Genomic DNA, 18,074 nt, shown 5'->3' on the forward strand with positions numbered 1-18,074 from the left:
GAGGAAGATCAGAGCAAGGAATTCTTGAAGGGAAGGTGTTTGCATTTCAACTTCTCTCCTCTTGCTTTCCTGGGTGGCAGTGGGAGATGGGAATTTATTTCTACATTTTGATGAAGCCCCTGAGAGCCCAGTTCTTCTTAGCTCTTGATAAGTACTTGCTACTCCATAACCACTGAACACATGGAGATATCCCTGAAAATTACACAGGAACAGGTGGAGTCTGCAAGACAGAGTTGAGCCACAGCGGGTGGGATGGGGTCTGTGAGCCATGGCAGGGAGGAGAAGTGGGGGGAGAGAAGCAGCTGCCAGCAGGGACAGCTCAAGGAAGCAGAGACCTGGGCAGGGATGGAGAGGGAACTGCTGCCTGAAACACCAATGGAGGGAGGATTCAGACACTCCCCGCCAGGCCTACAGTGCAGGCTCCTTCTCTGCAGCAACCCCCTGCTCTCCTCTGCCACCCAGCACAGCCTCTGCCCTCAGGGGCTTTAGGGCATGAGCCACCTCCTCCTCAGCTGGACTTCCAGAAGAGAGAAGCCCGTGTCCTGCAAGGTGATGCACAAGAATGAGACTAAGAGTACCTGCCCTGCAGTGTCACTTCCAAAGGTGGCATGCAAGCTTTATAAACTGAAGGCTTCCATGCATGCCCATCTGCCTTTCACCATGTCAGTAGGTTGGAGCATTGTGGTATTCTTTCTTATTTCTCCACCTGTGTGGGGGTCTCTTAATCTCGTTGTCAGGGGTGCAGGTGGGTGTAAGCTTCTGTTCTGACATGGATTGCTGGGCCCTGCCCTGAGGGCATCTTTTTGGGAACAAGGAGCCCAAGCTTCATTTTAAACTGTCAGACACACTGTCATCCAGTTGGGAGTGTTGGAGATGAGCTGACTCATTCCTCATTCAGTTCAGGGAAGGGTAAATTCTGAGGGAGAAGGTGTGAATTTTGCTCAGAGAAATCTCTCTAACTTGTCTCTCTTTTTTTTCCTCCATGGATAGCCAGTCCTGCCCTGAGGCAACAAATGTCCAACAGCAGCTTCCCCACTGAGTTCCTCCTCCTGCCATTCGCAGACACACGCGAGCTGCAGCTCCTGCACTTCGGGCTCTTCCTGGGCATCTACCTGGCTGCCCTCCTGGGCAACGGCCTCATCCTCACTGCTGTAGCCTGCAACCACCGCCTCCACACCCCCATGTACTTCTTCCTCCTCAACCTCTCTCTCATTGACCTGGGCACTATTACCACCACTGTTCCCAAAGCCATGGCTAATTACCTGTGTGATACTACAACCATTTCCTACTCAGGTTGTGCTACCCAAGCCTTTTTCTTTATTGTCTTTGTCACAGCAGAGTTTTATCTTCTCATCATCATGGCCTATGACCGCTACATTGCCATCTGCAAACCCCTGCACTATGGGACAATAATGGACAGCAGGACTTGTGTCAGCATGGCAGCAGCTGTCTGGGGCAGCACTTTCCTCTATGCTGCGCTGCACATGGCCAATACATTTTCACTGCCCCTCTGCCAGGGAAATCTCCTGGACCAGTTCTTCTGTGAAGTTCCCCAGATTCTCAAGCTCTCCTGCTCAGATGCCTACCTCAGAGAGGCTGTGCTTCTTGTGGTTAGTGCTATTTTAGGATTTGTGTGTTTTATTTTCCTTGTGCTGTCCTATGTGCTGATCTTCAGGGCGGTGCTGAGGATCCCCTCGCAGCAGGGCCGGTACAAAGCCTTTTCCACATGCCTCCCTCACCTGGTTGTGATCTCCCTGTTCATCAGCACCGGCATATTTGCCTACCTGAAGCCCCCTTCCATCTCTTCTCCATTCCTCAACCTTTTGCTGGCAGTTTTGTACTCCATGGTGCCCCCAGCTCTGAACCCCCTCATCTACAGCATGCAAAACAAGGAGCTCAAGTGTGCAGTTAGGAGACAGATTTGGGGAATGTTTTCCGGTACTTATAAAGATTCCTTCACTCTCCAATAATGAATCACAGAATCACAGAATCACAGAATTTCTAGGTTGGAAGAGACCTCAAGATCATCGAGTCCAACCTCTGACCTAACACTATACAATGAATACAAGTACATCCCCTTCCAAGCTTGTGTTGTCTTCGTACTCTTTTTTTTTTTTTTTTTTTTTTTTTTGGGGGGGGGGGTGGGGTGGGTCATTATTACTGCTTCTGTTCTTTGCATTTGTACATAAATATTTGGATTCCCCCCACTGCTGTGAATGAACAAACTTATTCAGTTCCATTAGCATGTCATAGAGATGTGCATCTAACACTGTGAGTCAGAGCAGACTCTCTGATGACATCTTGGAATTACCCCAGTGCAATGTCTGAAGCCTGGAACTTCCTTCCCCCCCAGAAAAGTGTCAAGAATAGGCCCAAAGAATTGCTCCCCACAAGGATCTGTTCCTGCTTCAGTTCAGGAGGGAATGGCTCATTTTTGCATTGTGACCTGTCAGAGACCAAGGACTAGATTTAAGACTCACCCATGGGTGTCTGCTCACAGCAGAGGCAGCGAATGGTCACTGCACTACATAGCCAGGGTTCTGTCCATGTGTGACCCATAGGTGATGTCCTTCAGGAGGGGAATCTGGAGCTGCCTGCAGAGCCCATGACACCTCCAGGGACAGCAGAGCCTGGGGTGGGCAGTGACTGCAGCCCCTCTGAAAGTGAGAGATCTCCCACTGTGAGCTCAGCCACAGGGAAAGAACTAAAGCCAGGTATTCACAGGGAACCTGTGACTCTGCAATCTCAGGGAAGAGAGTAGGCTCCCAGCAAGCAGAGGGAAGGGAAGGTGGGGAGTGATTCAATTCCCCCTTCGTGAAGTACCTTTGTCCGAAATACCTCTGTACAGCCTGTTTGTTCTGCATAGCAGTACCAACAGCTTGGGGACCACATGTGGGGAGCATGGGGATGGCCATTCCCCACTGCCCAAGGGGAGCCAATCTTTGAAATTTGATCACCTCCATCCTCCCGCTGGCATCAGTGTCTGTACTGGGGGAACAGTTACTGTGGATCAACACTGGGTCATGGGCCCAGAGATTTCAATACCCAGCTGCAGAAAAGACTGACTAACCTGATCTACCTATAAAGCTATCGCTGCTCAGAGATGATGGTATTGGACACCTCCAGAGGTCCCTCCTGACTCCCTCAGATGGGACTCTTCAGACAGAAGGCCAAGTCTGTGGCTGCCTTATGTGGGCTGGGCTTTCCTGAAGCTGTACTTTCAGGTTTCTTTGGTTCATCAGGATAGGAATGGAAACAGAACTGTACAGAGTACAGAAGATTTGGAGTCACCTCAATTTTTATGAGGAACCTCAAAAAGTGCCTTCAGCACTCTCAGTCTTTCATAATGCAGCAGCATCACCTCCCAGTTTCATCAGGGCTTGTGTGACCTGCTCTTCTGCACCTGCACACACAGAGAGGGTTCAGGACAGAGCTGAGCAGACAGCAGATGGGGTGGGGTGTGTGAGCACTGGCAGGGCACAGACATGGGGACAGAAATAGAGCTCCTGGAAGGGACTCCTGCAGGCAGCAGAAATGGGCAGGGAGAAAGGGAATTTCTCTTCACAAACAGAGAAGAACTGGTGGAGGATGTGATTGTCGGGAGCTGTCTTGGGCAGAGTGACCATGAAATGGTGGAGTTCACTATTCTTGGCGAGGCCAGGAAGAGGACCAGTAAAACTGCTTTATGGGACTTCCGGAGTGCTGACTTTGTGCTGCTGAGGACACTGGTTGGTAGAGTTCCTTGGGAGGCGGTTCTGAAGGGCAGAGAGGTCCAGGAAGGCTGGGCGCTCTTCAAGAGGGAAATCTTAATGGTGCAGGAACGGTCTGTCCCCACGTGCCCAAAGACGAGCTGGCGGGGAAGAAGACCAGCCTGGCTCAACAGAGAATTGTGGCTTGAGCTTAGGAGAAAAAAGAGGGTTTATAATCTTTGGAAAAGTGGACAGGCCACTAGGGAGGACTATAAGGATGTTGTGAGGTTCTGCAGTGAGAAAATTAGAAAGGCCAAAGCTCATCTGGAGCTCAATCTGGCTACTGCCGTTAAAGATAATAAAAAATATTTTTATAAACACATCAACACAAAAAGGAGGACTAAGGAGAATCTCCATCCTTTACTGGATGTGGGGGGAAACTTAGTTACAAGAGATGAGGAAAAGGCGGAGGTGCTCAATGCCTTCTTCGCCTCAGTCTTTAGCGGCAATACCGGTTGTTCTCTGGATACTCAGTACCCTGAGCTGGTGGAAGGGGATGGGGAACAGGATGTGGCCCTCACTATCCACGAAGAACTGGTTGGTGACCTGGTACGGCACTTGGATGTGCACAAGTCGATGGGGCTGGATGGGATCCACCCAAGGGTACTGAGAGAACTGGCAGAGGAGCTGGCCAAGCCCCTATCCATCATTTATCAGCAGTCCTGGCTATCGGGGGAGGTCCCAGTTGACTGGCAGCTAGCAAACGTGACACCCATCTACAAGAAGGGCCAGAGGACTGACCCGGGAAACTACAGGCCTGTCAGTTTGACCTCAGTAACAGGGAAGCTCATGGAGCAGATTCTCTTGAGAGTCATCACACGGCACTTGCAGGGCCAGCAGGCGATCAGGCCGAGGCAGCATGGCTTTAAGAAAGGCAGGTCCTGCTTGATGAACCTGATCTCCTTCTATGACAAAGTGACGCGCTGGGTGGATGGGGGAAAGGCTATGGATGTGGTCTACATTGACTTCAGCAAGGCTTTTGAAACCGTCTCCCACAGCATTCTCCTCAAGAAACTGGCTGCCCTAGGCTTGGACCGGCGCACGCTTCGTTGGGTTAGAAACTGGCTGGATAGCCGGGCCCAAAGAGTCGTGGTAAATGGAGTCAAGTCCAGTTGGAGGCCAGTCACTAGTGGCGTTCCCCAGGGCTTGGTGCTGGGGCCGGTCCTCTTTAATATCTTCATTGATGATCTGGACGAGGGCATTGAGTGCACCCTCAGTAAGTTTGCAGTTGACACCAAGCTAGGTGCATGTGTCGAACTGTTCGAGGGTAGGAAGGCTCTGCAGGACGATCTGGATAGGCTGCACCGATGGGCTGAGGTCAACTGCATGAAGTTCAACAAGGCCAAGTGCCGGGTCCTGCACCTGGGGCACAACAACCCCAAGCAGAGCTACAGGCTGGGAGAGGAATGGTTGGAGAGCTGCCAGGCAGAGAAGGACTTGGGAGTGATGGTGGATAGTCGGCTGAATATGAGGCAGCAGTGTGCTCAGGTGGCCAAGAAGGCCAACGGCATCCTGGCTTGTATCAGAAACAGTGTGACCAGCAGGGCTAGGGAGGTGATTGTCCCCCTGTACTCGGCTCTGGTGAGGCCGCACCTCAAGTACTGTGTTCAGTTTTGGGCCCCTCACTACAAGAAGGACATCGAGGTGCTTGAGCGGGTGCAGAGATGGGAGACGAAGCTGGTGAGGGGCCTGGAGAACAAGTCCTACAAGGAGCGGCTGAGGGAGCTGGGCTTTTTCAGCCTGGAGAAAAGGAGGCTCAGGGGCAACCTTATTGCTCTTTACAGATACCTTAAAGGAGACTGTAGTGAGGTGGGGGTTGGCCTGTTCTCCCACGTGCCTGGTGACAGGACGAGGGGGAATGGGCTTAAGTTGCACCAGGGGAGTTTTAGGTTGGATGTTAGGAAGAACTTCTTTACCGAAAGGGTTGTTAGACATTGGAACAGGCTGCCCAGGGAAGTGGTGGAGTCACCATCCCTGGAGGTCTTTAAAAGACGTTTAGATGTAGAGCTTAGGGATCTGGTTTAGTGGGGACTGTTAGTGCTAGGTCAGAGGTTGGACTCAATGATCTTGAGGTCTCTTCCAACCTAGAAATTCTGTGATTCTGTGATTCTGTGAAAAAGGAAACCCCCCTCAGCTTTCCCTCCCACCGAGCAGAGCCTCTGCCCTCTGGGCTGGGGGGTCCTGGGCAGGAGCTGCCTCCTGGGTCGCCAGAGCCCCAGAAGAAGGAAGATCTGCCTCCCCTGCCATGTGCCCTGTCCAACTGCCTGACAAAGGGCTGAGAGCCACTGCTCTGCCATGGTGCTGCCTGGCAGCCAGCATGCGCAGCTGGGCTGGTTGACCCCTTTCTGCTTGCTCATCTGTCTCTCCCTCCCCTCTCTCAGTCATGCTTCTTGTCCTCTTACCTCCACCTCTCTGTATTGTTTGTTCTCATACACTGGAGGTCTTGGATATGTAAGTAATTTGGGACAGCCAGCTGGGGGTCAGCAGAGGAGCAGATGCTGGTACTCAGGCAGAGAATTGTGTTCCTTACAGTGCACTCACCCAGCACAGGGCAGAGTGCCAGCTGCGGAGAGGGAAGTATGCTATCCTGAGAAGGTAAGAATGGAAGTTAGTGTGCAGGAGCTCCATGAGAAACAGAGTGGATTTTGCTCGGATACCCTGTCCTGATTATGCATTTTCCTCCATGGACAGGCAACCATGCCCAGAGGCAACAAATGTCCAACAGCAGCTTCACCATCAAATTCCTCCTCCTGCCATTCGCAGACACACGCGAGCTGCAGCTCCTGCACTTCGCGCTCTTCCTGGGCATCTACCTGGCTGCCCTCCTGGGCAATGGCCTCATCCTCACAGCTGTAGCCTGCAACCACCACCTCCACACCCCCATGTACTTCTTCCTCCTCAACCTCTCTCTCCTTGACCTGGGCACTATTACCACCACTGTTCCCAAAGCCATAGCCAATTTCCTCTGGGACACCAGGAACATCTCCTACTCAGGATGTATTGCCCAGGTCTTTTTCTTTCTGTTCATGATTGGAGGAGAGTATTGTCTTCTCACCCTCATGGCCTATGACCGCTATGTTGCCATCTGCAAACCCCTGCACTATGGAACAATAATGGACAGCAGAACTTGTGTCAACATGGCAGCAGCTACCTGGGGCAGTGGCTTTCTCAATGCCATGGTGCTCACTGCCAGTACATTTTCCCTTCTTCTTTGCCAAGGCAATGCCCTGGACCAGTTCTTCTGTGAAATTCCCTAGATCCTCAAGCTCTCCTGCTCAGATGCCTACCTCAGGGAATTTGGACTTGTTCTGATTTATCTCCCTTTAGCTTCAGAGCGTTTTATTTTTATTCTTTTCTCCTACGTGCAGATCATCAGATCAGTGCTGAGGATACCATCCAAGCAGGAACAGCACAAAGCTTTTTCCACATGTTTCCCTCACCTGGCTATGGTCTCCATCTTTTCCAGAACTGCCATATTTGCCTACCTGAAGCCCCCTTCCATCTCCTCCCCATCCCTGAACCTGGTGGTGACAGTGCTGTACTCAGTGGTGCCTCCAGCAGTGAACCCCATCATCTACAGCATGAGGAACCAGGAGCTCAAGGATGCACTGAAGAAGCTGAGTCAATCAGTAGTCCTTCAGCAGCAATAATCTGCCCATGTCTCTTCACGAGGGATTTCCAGTTCATCTCAGGAAACTGCTGGTCTTTGTTCTTTTTTTCTGTGATAATCTTGTTTTTCTTCCTTCACTCCACTTCTGCAGAGTGGCCTAAACCCACTCTCTTTTACGCAGAGGCCCTTGTATCTGTATCTATTATTAAGGTATAGCTGGCTACGCCTGTCAGGTCTCTTTAATAAAAGGGTATTTCCTCAGTGCTGGTACCTGGACCAGCTGTTTTTCAGTGCTGATGCTGGTTCTAATTCCAATGTTGTGGTCAGGAACAGGTTGAAGAAATTGTTTTATTATCAGGTGGAGGTCATTGCTGTATGAAATTGCTATCCATGGCTCTATGTCCAGGTGGAGGCCAGTGAGGAGTAGTGTCCTTCAGGGTCTGTCTTGGGACCAGCACTGTTTAATATTATTTTCAGAAGATGTAGACAGTGGGATCAAGTGCACCCTCAGCAACTTTGCCAATGACACCAAGCTGAGTGGTGCTGTTGATACAACAAAAGGAAGGGATGATATCTGTTTGGACCTGAGCAAGTTTGAGAAGTGGGCCCATGTGAATCTAAACAGGTTCAACAAGTCCTTGTGCAAGGCATTGCACCTGGGCTAGGGCAATCCCAGACATGAGAACAGACTGGGAGAAGAACTCCTTGAGAGCAGCCCTGCTGAGAAGGACTTGTGGGTTCTGGTGGAGAAAAAGTTTGACATGAGCCAGCAGTGCATACCTGCAGCCCAGAAGCCAACTGCACCCCAGGCTCCATCAACAGAGGAGTGTCCAGCAGGATGAGGGAGGTGATTGTGCCCCTCTGCTCTGCCCTTGTGAGGCCTCATTTGGAGTGTAGGGTCCCCAACACGAAAAGGAAGTTGATTTGTTAGAGTGGGTCCAGAGGAGGTCCACATAGCTGATTAGAGGACTGGAGCACATCTCCTGTGAAGAAAGGCTGAGAGAGCTGGGGCTGTTCAGCCTGAAGAAAAGAAGGGTCCTGGGAGACCTCAATGCAGCTTTTCAGTTCTTAAAGGAGTCTTATAAATAAGATAAAGAGTAACATTTTGCTTGGGCCAGTAATGACAGGACAAGAGAGAATGGCTTTAAACCAGGCCTCTCACTCTGCAGAGCATCACCACCAGCTCTGAGCACTGCATGAAGCACAGGGAGGGGACAGGAGTGGCAGGTCCTGTCCTGCCAGAGGAAAACTCAGATGTTGTCTGAGTTATGTGACCATGCTGGGTGAGGACTCACAGCAGGGCATTTGTGGTGCAGAGCCAGAGCTCGTGGACAGGAGTAACATGCAACTGCAGGAGGCACGTGGTCACTCTGGGCCATTGGTGGAATGATTAGCCTGGGAAGGTGGCCCAGGACATTCGTCATCCCCAGCCTCTAGCGATGGCTGTTCCTAGTACTGGCTGCTCACTCTGATTTATGGCTGGGGTTTGCTGCCAGGCCACCCCCGTCCTCACCTTCAGCTCCCTTCCTGTGTGGGGGAATGGCCAACCCTGTCCAATGTCTTCCCTGGACCAGACACCTTCAGATCCCAGATCAGGGATGTCTATGAAACCTCCCGTGGGACATGGTCAGGGCAAGGCAGGCATCAGGTGCAGGGGGAAGGGGAGAGCTATACAGAAAGGGAAGCAAGGGCTGCAGTGGGGATCGTGCTTGGGGACCATTACCCACCCTGACCACACCCTTCCCTGTGCTGTGCCTGAACAGTGGGGCCATGGGACCATGTGTGGGACAGAAAGGACAGGCTGGTGCAGGGATAGAGCCCAAGTTAGGGAGAAGTGTCTATCTGCCAGAGGGTATGAAGGCCCCTCAGAGTGACCTGGACAGGATGGATCAAAGGGCAGAGGCCAATGGGATGAGGTTCAACTTGGTTAAGTGCATCCTCATGCAACGCTACAGGCTTGTGGCAGAGTGTCTGGAAAGCTGTGCAGAGGAAAAAGATCTGGGGGTGTTTGTTGATGCTCACCTGAACATGAGCCAGCAGTCTGCCCAGGTGGCCAAGAAGACCAATGGCATCCTGCCTTGTGTCAGGAATAGTGCAGCCAGCAGGACCAGGGAGGTGATCATCCCCCTGTACTCTGCTCTGCTGAGGCGGCACCTTGAGTACTGTGTTCAGTTTTGGGCCCCTCACTACAAGAAGGACATTGAGGCCCTGCAAAACATCCAGAGAAGAGCTACAAAGCTGGTGAAGGGTCTGGAACATAAGTGCCTTGAGGAGCAGCTGAGGGAACTGGGGTTGTTTAGTCTGCAGAAGAGGAGTCTCAGGGGAGACCTAATTGCTCTCTCTAGCTACCAAAAGGAAGTTGTGGGGAGCTGGGGGTCAGCCTCTTCTTGCAGATAACTACTGATAGGATTAGAGGGAATGGCCCCAGATTGCTCCGGGGAGGTTTAGTTTGGAAATTAGAAGAAATTAGAATTTTCTTCTCAGAAAGAGTAGTCAGGCATTGGAATGGGTTGCCTAGGGAAGCAGTAGTGTCACCGTCCTTGGGGGTTTTTAAGGAGAGCTAGGACCTGGTGCTTAGGGACATGATTTAGTGGGTGACATTGGTAGTAGGGGCATGGTTGGACCAGATGACCTTGGAGGTCTCTCCTCCAATGATTCTATGATTCTATTTTGCCCAGTTGCTGTATGAGCTTCAGGGAGTTAGAAACTTGCCCCATCTCCCAGAACTCTCATGAACTCCTTTACAGTATTTTTCTTTCTATGGTCTGTTTTTCTAAGACTTTTCCTGTGCAGACAGCCCTTAGATGCAGCATGGTCATGGCAGGCATTTCTTCTGCACTATGGGCCTGTGTTTTGGTTGTATAGAAACTTTCCCAAGAGGTCCACCAACTCAAAGAGCATATACTTTCCTTGCTCTACATGTATGAACCAGTACCTCAGCTGTTAGGAGTAAGCATGCCTCTGCTCAAGAAAGGGGTATGGTGGGTCCACACAACATACCACTCTGTGGTTTTACCCATGTGACAATGGAGGGGACATGAGAAAATGGGCTGGGAAAACTACCTCAACCCTAGAGGCATGGGTATATAAGTTACAAGGAAAAACAATTGCAAAAGGGGGTGGAGGGGGGGGGGGAATGGCTCGTCCAGGAAAATTGCTGCTCCAATTTCCATGAATACTCTGACCAGAACTAGAGGTGCTCTGCCTCCAATCGGGTGGAGGGACAACTGAGGTTATTGCACTGTGTGGGTTCGATGGTCTGACACATCAGACCAACAGAAGTTTAAGGCTCTTGTGAACACCAGCTCACAGCGTACTGTAATGCCATCCAGCTATAAAGGGGCAGAACTCATTTTTATTTCTGGAGTGACAGGGAAATCCTGACAGTTAACTGTATTGGAGGCTGAAGCAGAGTTACATTAAGATGATGACATTAAACAGCTGTTTACCTTGCCGTGTTTCTTGGAGAACCCTTCTGTTGTGGGGTTGCTGAGGGTCAAAGAGCAGCAGATGCTGATCACTACCCCAGTGGTGCAGAGGGAGCAATATTGCACTAACTGAGACTCCCTGATTCACATTCATGAGTTGGTTTATTGACTGGAGAGACAAGAAGTGATCAGCAAGACTTGCTCACCCTTTAATGGTCCCATATGGTCAGTGTGAATGGTTGACGAAAAGTGGAGATTAACAGTGGACTATCATGGCCTGAATGAAATCATGCCACTACTGAGTGCTGCAGCATTGGACGTGGTAGAACTCCAATATGAACTAGAATCAAAGCCAGACAAGAGGCATGACACGACTGATATCACTAATGTGTTTTTCTCAATCCCTTTAGCAGCAGAGTGCAGTCCACAATGACACAGGACACGGGTGAATGCAGGCAGGCACACTCAGCATTCACACAAACACAAACAGCACCAGCATCATTATCCTGATTGCCACTCTGGCAGAGCAAGATGGAGGCCCATTAGTGGGAAATGTAAAGTGCTTGTGTGCGCAAATGCATGTGCATGTGCGTGTGTGCAAGGTAGATCCCTCCAGCAGCTGGGATCAGATACTCAGCCTGCCTATGACAAGTTCCTGGCTCCCAGTCTGCCCAGATGAAGACAGTTGGACATATGAGCCCTCGTAGGCGCAGCCTCACTGTAGCTGCTGGCACACACCACCCCAATCTAACACACGCTCACAAAGACACAGGCACACACACATTAAGTCCACACACTCCCATCTCTCCTGTTGCTGACTACAATGACACATGGGCCCTCTGATGCCCTGGTTCTAGTCCAGCTGCTGCCCTTACCCCTATGTACAACCATCAGGTGACTTACAGCCCTTGGCAGCAATCCCCTTAGTCCAAATGGTGATGTGGAGAGCTGCTGCCAGTGATACATCTGGATGGGTTTCTGCCTGGACGGTGGGGTGACAGCCCTCCCAAGGCAGTCCTGGAAGGAGCTGGGACATGATCTTAGTTCCACAGGAGCCAGTGACTTGGATTCCCTCCTGCCATTGTGCTTTGTGCTCCTCTGGGCTCATGGAGATGGGTCCTTGATGAGCTGAGAGCTCTCCTGTGATGGGCCTGGAAGCAGTCAGAGCAGGGCATGAACTGAATTATTCATCCTGACATCATTTCTTTGGGCCTTCATTTTGTGTACAGACGTGCTTCTTATCACACAGCCTAACACAATCCAGCAAGAACATAAACCTCTGGAGACTTCTGCATGTGGAGGTCACATGTATATGATGGTGGTATTACATAAGATATGACAGCAGAGAACTTAAATTGCTCTTCAGAAATACATCACGATTAGGCGAAAAGCTGTGCTGTTGCACGGGCCATAGCTTCCTTCAGGGCCAGCATCACGGCCTTGTTTCTAAGACTGTAGATGAATGGGTTTAAGAATGGGTACAGGACAGTGTTCAGCAAAGCTACAATGCTGTTGGTCTCCAAAGAAACATGTCCTTAGGAGGGTGCGTAGAGAGCAATGCAGCTTCCATAGACAATGGCCAAGGTCGTGAGGTGGGAAGAGCACGTAGCAAAAGCTTTTCTCCTTGCAGAGGCTGCTGGCATTTGTAGGATACAGAAGAAGATGCTTGTGTAAGATGCCAGAGTTAGAAACAAGGAAGACAGCACAATAAACAATAAGAAAACCGCATCTGTTTTCCAAAGCAGGGTGACATCAGAGCAGGACAGTTGGAATAAGGGGGTGGAGTCACAAAAAAAATGCTGGATCTTGTTCGAACCACAGAAAGTGAGCTTGGAGAGCAGCACCAGGCGGTAAATCAAGAATGTGAAGCCCATGACCCAAACAGCAGCAACCAGCTGGATGCAGAGCTGATGCTTCATGATGGCAGCATAGCGCAAAGGCTGGCAGATGGCAACATAACGGTCAAAGGACATGACAACAAGGAGAACAAACTCTACAGCACCCAGGGCAAAATAGAAGGAGGACTGGGCAAAGCATCCACCTACTGAGATAGTTCTCCTGCCAGAGCTCAGAATCACCAACAGTTTGGTGCTTGTGGAGGACGTAAACCAGATTTCTAGGAACGCCAGATTGCCAATGAAAAAGTACATGGGGGTTTGCAGGCGGTTATCCACACACACCAGGAAAATGATGGCTGCATTCCCCATCACCGTTGTCAGGTACATGAGTAGAAGGACCAGGCAGAGAAACAGCCGTAGCCTTTGATCTAGCCCTGAGAAGCCCATAAGAATGAATTCAGAAATGACAGTTCCATTGCCTGTTCCCATACCCAAGTTCCATTCATCCTGCTGACGTAGGAACATGGCAAAAACAAGTCCAATAATTTCATGGTCTGGACAGAAGGCTATATCCTTCCTTCTCTCTTGCCTTGCTTGCAGACTTCCTATGTAACACACACACAGATTCTTTTGCACATTCCTCACACCCTGACTTTTCTGTTTCACATATCATGCAGAATCCTCAGAGAATTTCTTGTCTTCTTTCCACCTTTATCCATCAGCTACAAATGATTCTCGCTACAAAAACACAGGGCTAAGAACGGATTGTTACTCTGTTATACTCTATTCCTGTGAAATTCCACTCAGAAGAATTGCAAGCATCCATCATACCAGTGTTTCCAAAGGGAATTTCATGTCCTGCATAAATGCTTTCTATTATGTAAAAGCTAAATCATCAGTTCAAATATGTACATTGGAATTTATTATCTCTCCTCTTCGATATCCACCCTTTTTGGAGTAGCAACCACTGGGAATCCCTTGCTTGATTTCAAATTAAGCAAATTTCAAGTACCTCTTTTGTAATGCCCTGTTTTCTTCTACATCATCTTCCTTTGCTTCTTTAGGAAAGATGGAATACAAGTAGCAAGTGTAGCTTGCTTTTTTCAGTACTCTAAATTAAAGTCAAAATTCATTACGGTCCCACCAGGTCAGTGGAAACAGATCTGTCACAGAGTCGCATCTGACCTCATTCTGTGTGGAAATGCAGTTGTTTCTAAATATTTGCTATTCTCTCGTACAATCAAATGGCCTCACCTAACTGCCTTACTTTACTGAGAGGTGGAAAAAAATTGTCATCTTTGAAAGCTTAAGGACAGTCCTTGATGTAGAAAGAGGAAGCACCTAGAAAAAACAAAGTGCCAAGTATTACCATGCAGGTGTATGTTTCAGTTGTCTAAAAGTTATATCATTCAGGTTGAACGATTTAACTTACTCCTATCCTGTCAATGCTGAGAGAGAGAAGAGCATCTGAAAGAGATTCTTCACCTTTATTTTGCATTACAGTTCTAGGCTGTGATGACCCAGCCACGAGCACTTTCTCTTGTCTCCATTGACTGTTGGGGGAGCCTCGGGAGAACAAGTTCTCACAGGCACCAGGAGTGAAGTAGGTGAAACTCATTACTGAAGTCTCAGGTGTCTGATGATTTTGGTAATTATTCTCTTCTGTAAATCAAACTACTCTTCTAACAGAAAATAAATAAATAAATAAATAAATAAATAAATAAAGAGAGAGAGAGAGAGAGAGAGAGAGAAACTTGTTTAATAAAACAGACATTTTCTCTTTCACCTTTCCCTATGTTTTTAGACAGAAAGGATCAGAGAAATGACTGCAAAAAGAGACCGCCTCAAAATGTAGGGGTGGAAGAGGAGGAGATGACGGATTTGAGGCAGAAAAGTAGTTTCTCAGTGGGCTGTATTGTCCCCTCAGGACCTGTCCCAGGGCAGAATGGGTGCACTTAGGCAGGAAAATGGGAAGCTCAGAAGTGGGGAGTACAACCATGTTTGCATGGACATTTCAGCCTGGGGTTTGGGCTGCTCTTAGACCCCAAATAACCTGCCTTGCTCCTTGCCTCTTGACTGGCAAAGGGGAATCTGTGCACTGGCTTCATCTGGAAAACTTGTTCAGATTAATCCATTGGCTGTAATTGTTTTAGCTGAAGATTGGCCCAGTCACCAACAGCAATATGTTGTGGTTTAGACCTGACAGGCAGCTAAGCACTGAGGGGATCTGGTCAAGGACCTTTTCCCCTACAACAAGGGTAAAAAAGCATGGGAGAAAGTGATGGGAAACAAGTCTGGTCAGTCACATTAATCCTAAGATCACAAAAACATAGAAAGATTTGGTCTCAAAGGTACCTAAAACATCACCTAATTCTAACTGCCCTGCCATAGGCAGGGGTACCTTGCACCAGACCAGGTTGCTCAAACCCCATTGAACCTGGCCTTGATGAATTCCAGGAATGGGGCACCCACAACTTCTCTGGTCAACCAGTTACAGTATCTCACCGCCCTCAGAGAAATCAATTTCTTCTTAATATCCAGTCTAAAACTAATCTCTTTTAGTTTAAAAGCTACCTCTGTCTTGAATGGAAATGCAGGACAGGGAGACCCACTGGGCACAGTTGTTTGTGCTGCTGCTTCTAAGGACAAGAGCTATGCATCCCAGTCTGTCTCAGGAGCCTCACACTGAAATGTAGGTGCACAGGGTTCATGTGCAAGCCTGATACATGAACTCCTCATTCTGGTGGAGATAGTCAAGGAAGAGGAACACTCTTTTGTAAGCACCCAGCAAAGAAGTGCACAGCATCTGTCCCAGTCCATGTATTTTCTACCTCCTGCAACTACTGAAATGGGGGTAAGTCACCTTAAAGGTCTATGTCATGCTTTTCTGAAATGCAGAATTTTCAGATAACCAAAGGTATCAGAAATGACCCCAGAAACCAATGTTTGGGTTATCCCATCTATTTTTATTCGCAGGCTCTCATCTGCATGGTACCTCTCCTCCAGCTGGACCCCTTCCTTCACATCTAATTCCTTTGCCCCCAGTGGGCTGCATCATCTCAGTATGTTGGCAACTTGGTTGTCCATGCTGCGCCTGGGCTATTGCTCATGGTGGGGGTTAAGAGAATTTCCTTTCCTCTTCTAGTCTCACATCTGGCTTTCTCATCTGGAAGAAATCTTATCTGATGAGCTACAGACTTCAGAAAAATTTTGTCTCTTTGTGAAACTCCAGAGAAATATCCCCATCAATCAAAGTATTCATCGAGCAAGGATCTGTGTGGGTAGTGTGGGGATCTGTGTGGGTTCTGAAAGCTGAGAAGCAGACAGTCCTGGAATTGTGATCTCTGGTGGGCTAAAGAAGCCCTGTGTTTCAATTCTCCTCTGTGCTGAGGAAGGATGCTGCCAGCTGGCACTGAGCAAACCAGAACCTTGGTAAGGAAGCCTCTGAGACATGGGGTAAAGAAAGGAGTAAAAGTTTTATTTATTCACCCCTGAGTTTTGATTGAAGGCACTTGATTTGATTAAGGTACTCATTAAAGGTGCTGTTTATATTTTTTTGTGTGCGTGTGAGAGGGTATTGTTTGATATGTTACAAGAAAGATGCACGATATTGTTCAATATACAAGAAAAACTTAGTAATATATGGTAATATATATATGGTAATGTTATATATGAAGTGGTAATTCGTGTCGAGAAAATGGTTGATATTAATAAAGAAGGGTGAGATTTAGGAATGTGGCCATGGGGGTTGGAAAACCCCATGATTGAGATAACATTAGACTCTTAACAATGAGGCCATCAGGAATATAAAAGAGTTTAGAGGGAACAAAGGAGGGTGATTCAGGAGACTCCATGCAGTCTCCTGTTTCTTGTTCCCCAGCTGGTTTCTTGTTCTCCAGCCATTAAGTCATGGATGTTTCTGGGTGTTTGCTGTTGCTACATTCAAAGTTGTTTGACCAATGAAAAGTTGTTTTGAAAAGAACTGCTGTGGAGAGAAGGGTATAAGAGGGGAGCCTGCCTTCAAGATAAAAAAGAAGGCAGCACGATGAAGTTACATCAATAAAGAAGCAGGAAAAAGAAGTGAAGAGGAACAGGCTGGCAGAATGGAGACCAGGACGGGAACAGGCACATGAAGATAGGTTTGGCGAGACGCAGCAAACTTCTCAGAGAAGCTCGTACAGAAAGTCGCTGGAAATAGGCACACTGGAGCTGGAGAGAAGCTCGAGCTGAGAGAAGTGGACCTGTGCACACAACTGCCTCTCGCTGGTAAGCAGCTGTGCATTATGGGGAATCATACGTCCTTAGGAACAAAGACTGTCCTGGTAACCTTACAGCTCATTCTTGTTATAAGTTAGACCACACAATTTTCTGGTCTATTGAAATTATTTTATTAATCAAGTAAGCAGACACAAGCAAAACAGCGCTGGGCGGCTGGGGAGTCTCCACTCCGCCACGGCACGCAACTTCCCTTTCCAGTGTCACTGTTTTATAGCATTCAAGTTCCGGCTTGTCGAGACTTGTCGAGACCTGTTGACTTGTCGACTTGTCGAGACTTGTTCTGAGGCTGCGCAGTCTGTTGTTGGGGGTCGTTATTCTTCTTCCGGTGATCATGCGTTGTGCTTGTGTTCAGGTGGGGGCAAAACAGGATGTCTTGCTGTGGGTGGGTGGTATCTTACAAAATCTTTGTTTTAACAAGGATGTTTACCCAACCCCCCTTCCCCATTTGTCCCCATGTTACAATGCCGTGAGCTGTGAAACCTTATCTTCTCAGTGTGATAAATTAGTGGGGGTTTGTTCATTGTCTTTGAGGAATTTGGAGTATCTGTTGGGGAGAGAAGGTTGTAAAATTTAATGGCCTTGATAAAGGAGGAAGCAGGAGGGGGTGTTGGATGAACATCCTTGAGTTAAACCAGACTCTGTGAAATTCCTTATCACAAGACATCCTTCTTGCCGCTTCACTACCCCCACCTGAACAGGAAGCAGAGGAATAACGACCCCCCTCTCAACAATAGACTGCGCATCCTCAGCTAGTTCAACAAGTCCTGATAAGCCGGAATTCAACTGCTATAAAACAGCAACACTGGAAAGGGAAGTTGCGTGCTGTTGCGGAGCGGAGACTCCCCAGCCGCCCAGCGCTGTTTTGCTTGTGCCTGCTTACTTGATTAATAAAATAATTTTCAATAGACCAGTAAATTGTGTGGTCTAATTTATAACACTCAGTAGATTCTTTAAATTCTCAAGGACAATGAACAAACCCCTACTAATTTATCACAATTCTCCTTATTAACAATTGGACAGTTTATGAGCCTGAAATATGGGACCAAACTGAGGTCAAGATGTGGGAATCTGCAACTAAAAATGGCAAGGTTGCAGTGGGATTGCTCTGCTCGGCACCTGGTGAGCAATCTCTGAGGCCTTGAAGAGCCCTGTGGAGCCACAGTCACAAACG

At 48.6% G+C, this 18,074-nt stretch overlaps 2 protein-coding genes and 2 pseudogenes across 4 annotated transcripts in view; 2 read left to right on the plus strand and 2 right to left on the minus strand.

The window, feature by feature from the left end:
- Positions 1–18,074, minus strand: part of LOC311428258 (olfactory receptor 14C36-like) — a gene marked incomplete at both ends in the record, with an annotated part of 87,455 nt that overhangs the window by 20,126 nt on the left and 49,255 nt on the right. The window lies entirely within an intron of this gene.
- Positions 1,014–1,970, plus strand: LOC311428259 (olfactory receptor 14A16-like; the record flags this gene model as incomplete). Its single annotated transcript, XM_084539793.1, has 1 exon — positions 1,014–1,970. The coding sequence occupies one exon, from the start codon at positions 1,014–1,016 to the stop codon at positions 1,968–1,970; it is 957 nt and encodes a 318-aa protein (XP_084395919.1).
- LOC311428260 (olfactory receptor 14C36-like) lies at positions 6,464–7,399 on the plus strand (annotated as a pseudogene). Its single transcript has one exon. The product of its transcript is annotated as an olfactory receptor 14C36-like (transcript).
- LOC311428261 (olfactory receptor 6E1-like) lies at positions 12,167–13,150 on the minus strand (annotated as a pseudogene). Its single transcript has one exon. The product of its transcript is annotated as an olfactory receptor 6E1-like (transcript).

Source organism: Aythya ferina (assembly GCF_964211825.1).
Source record: "Aythya ferina genome assembly, contig: HAP1_SCAFFOLD_37, whole genome shotgun sequence".
Classification (NCBI taxonomy): Eukaryota; Metazoa; Chordata; class Aves; order Anseriformes; family Anatidae; genus Aythya; species Aythya ferina.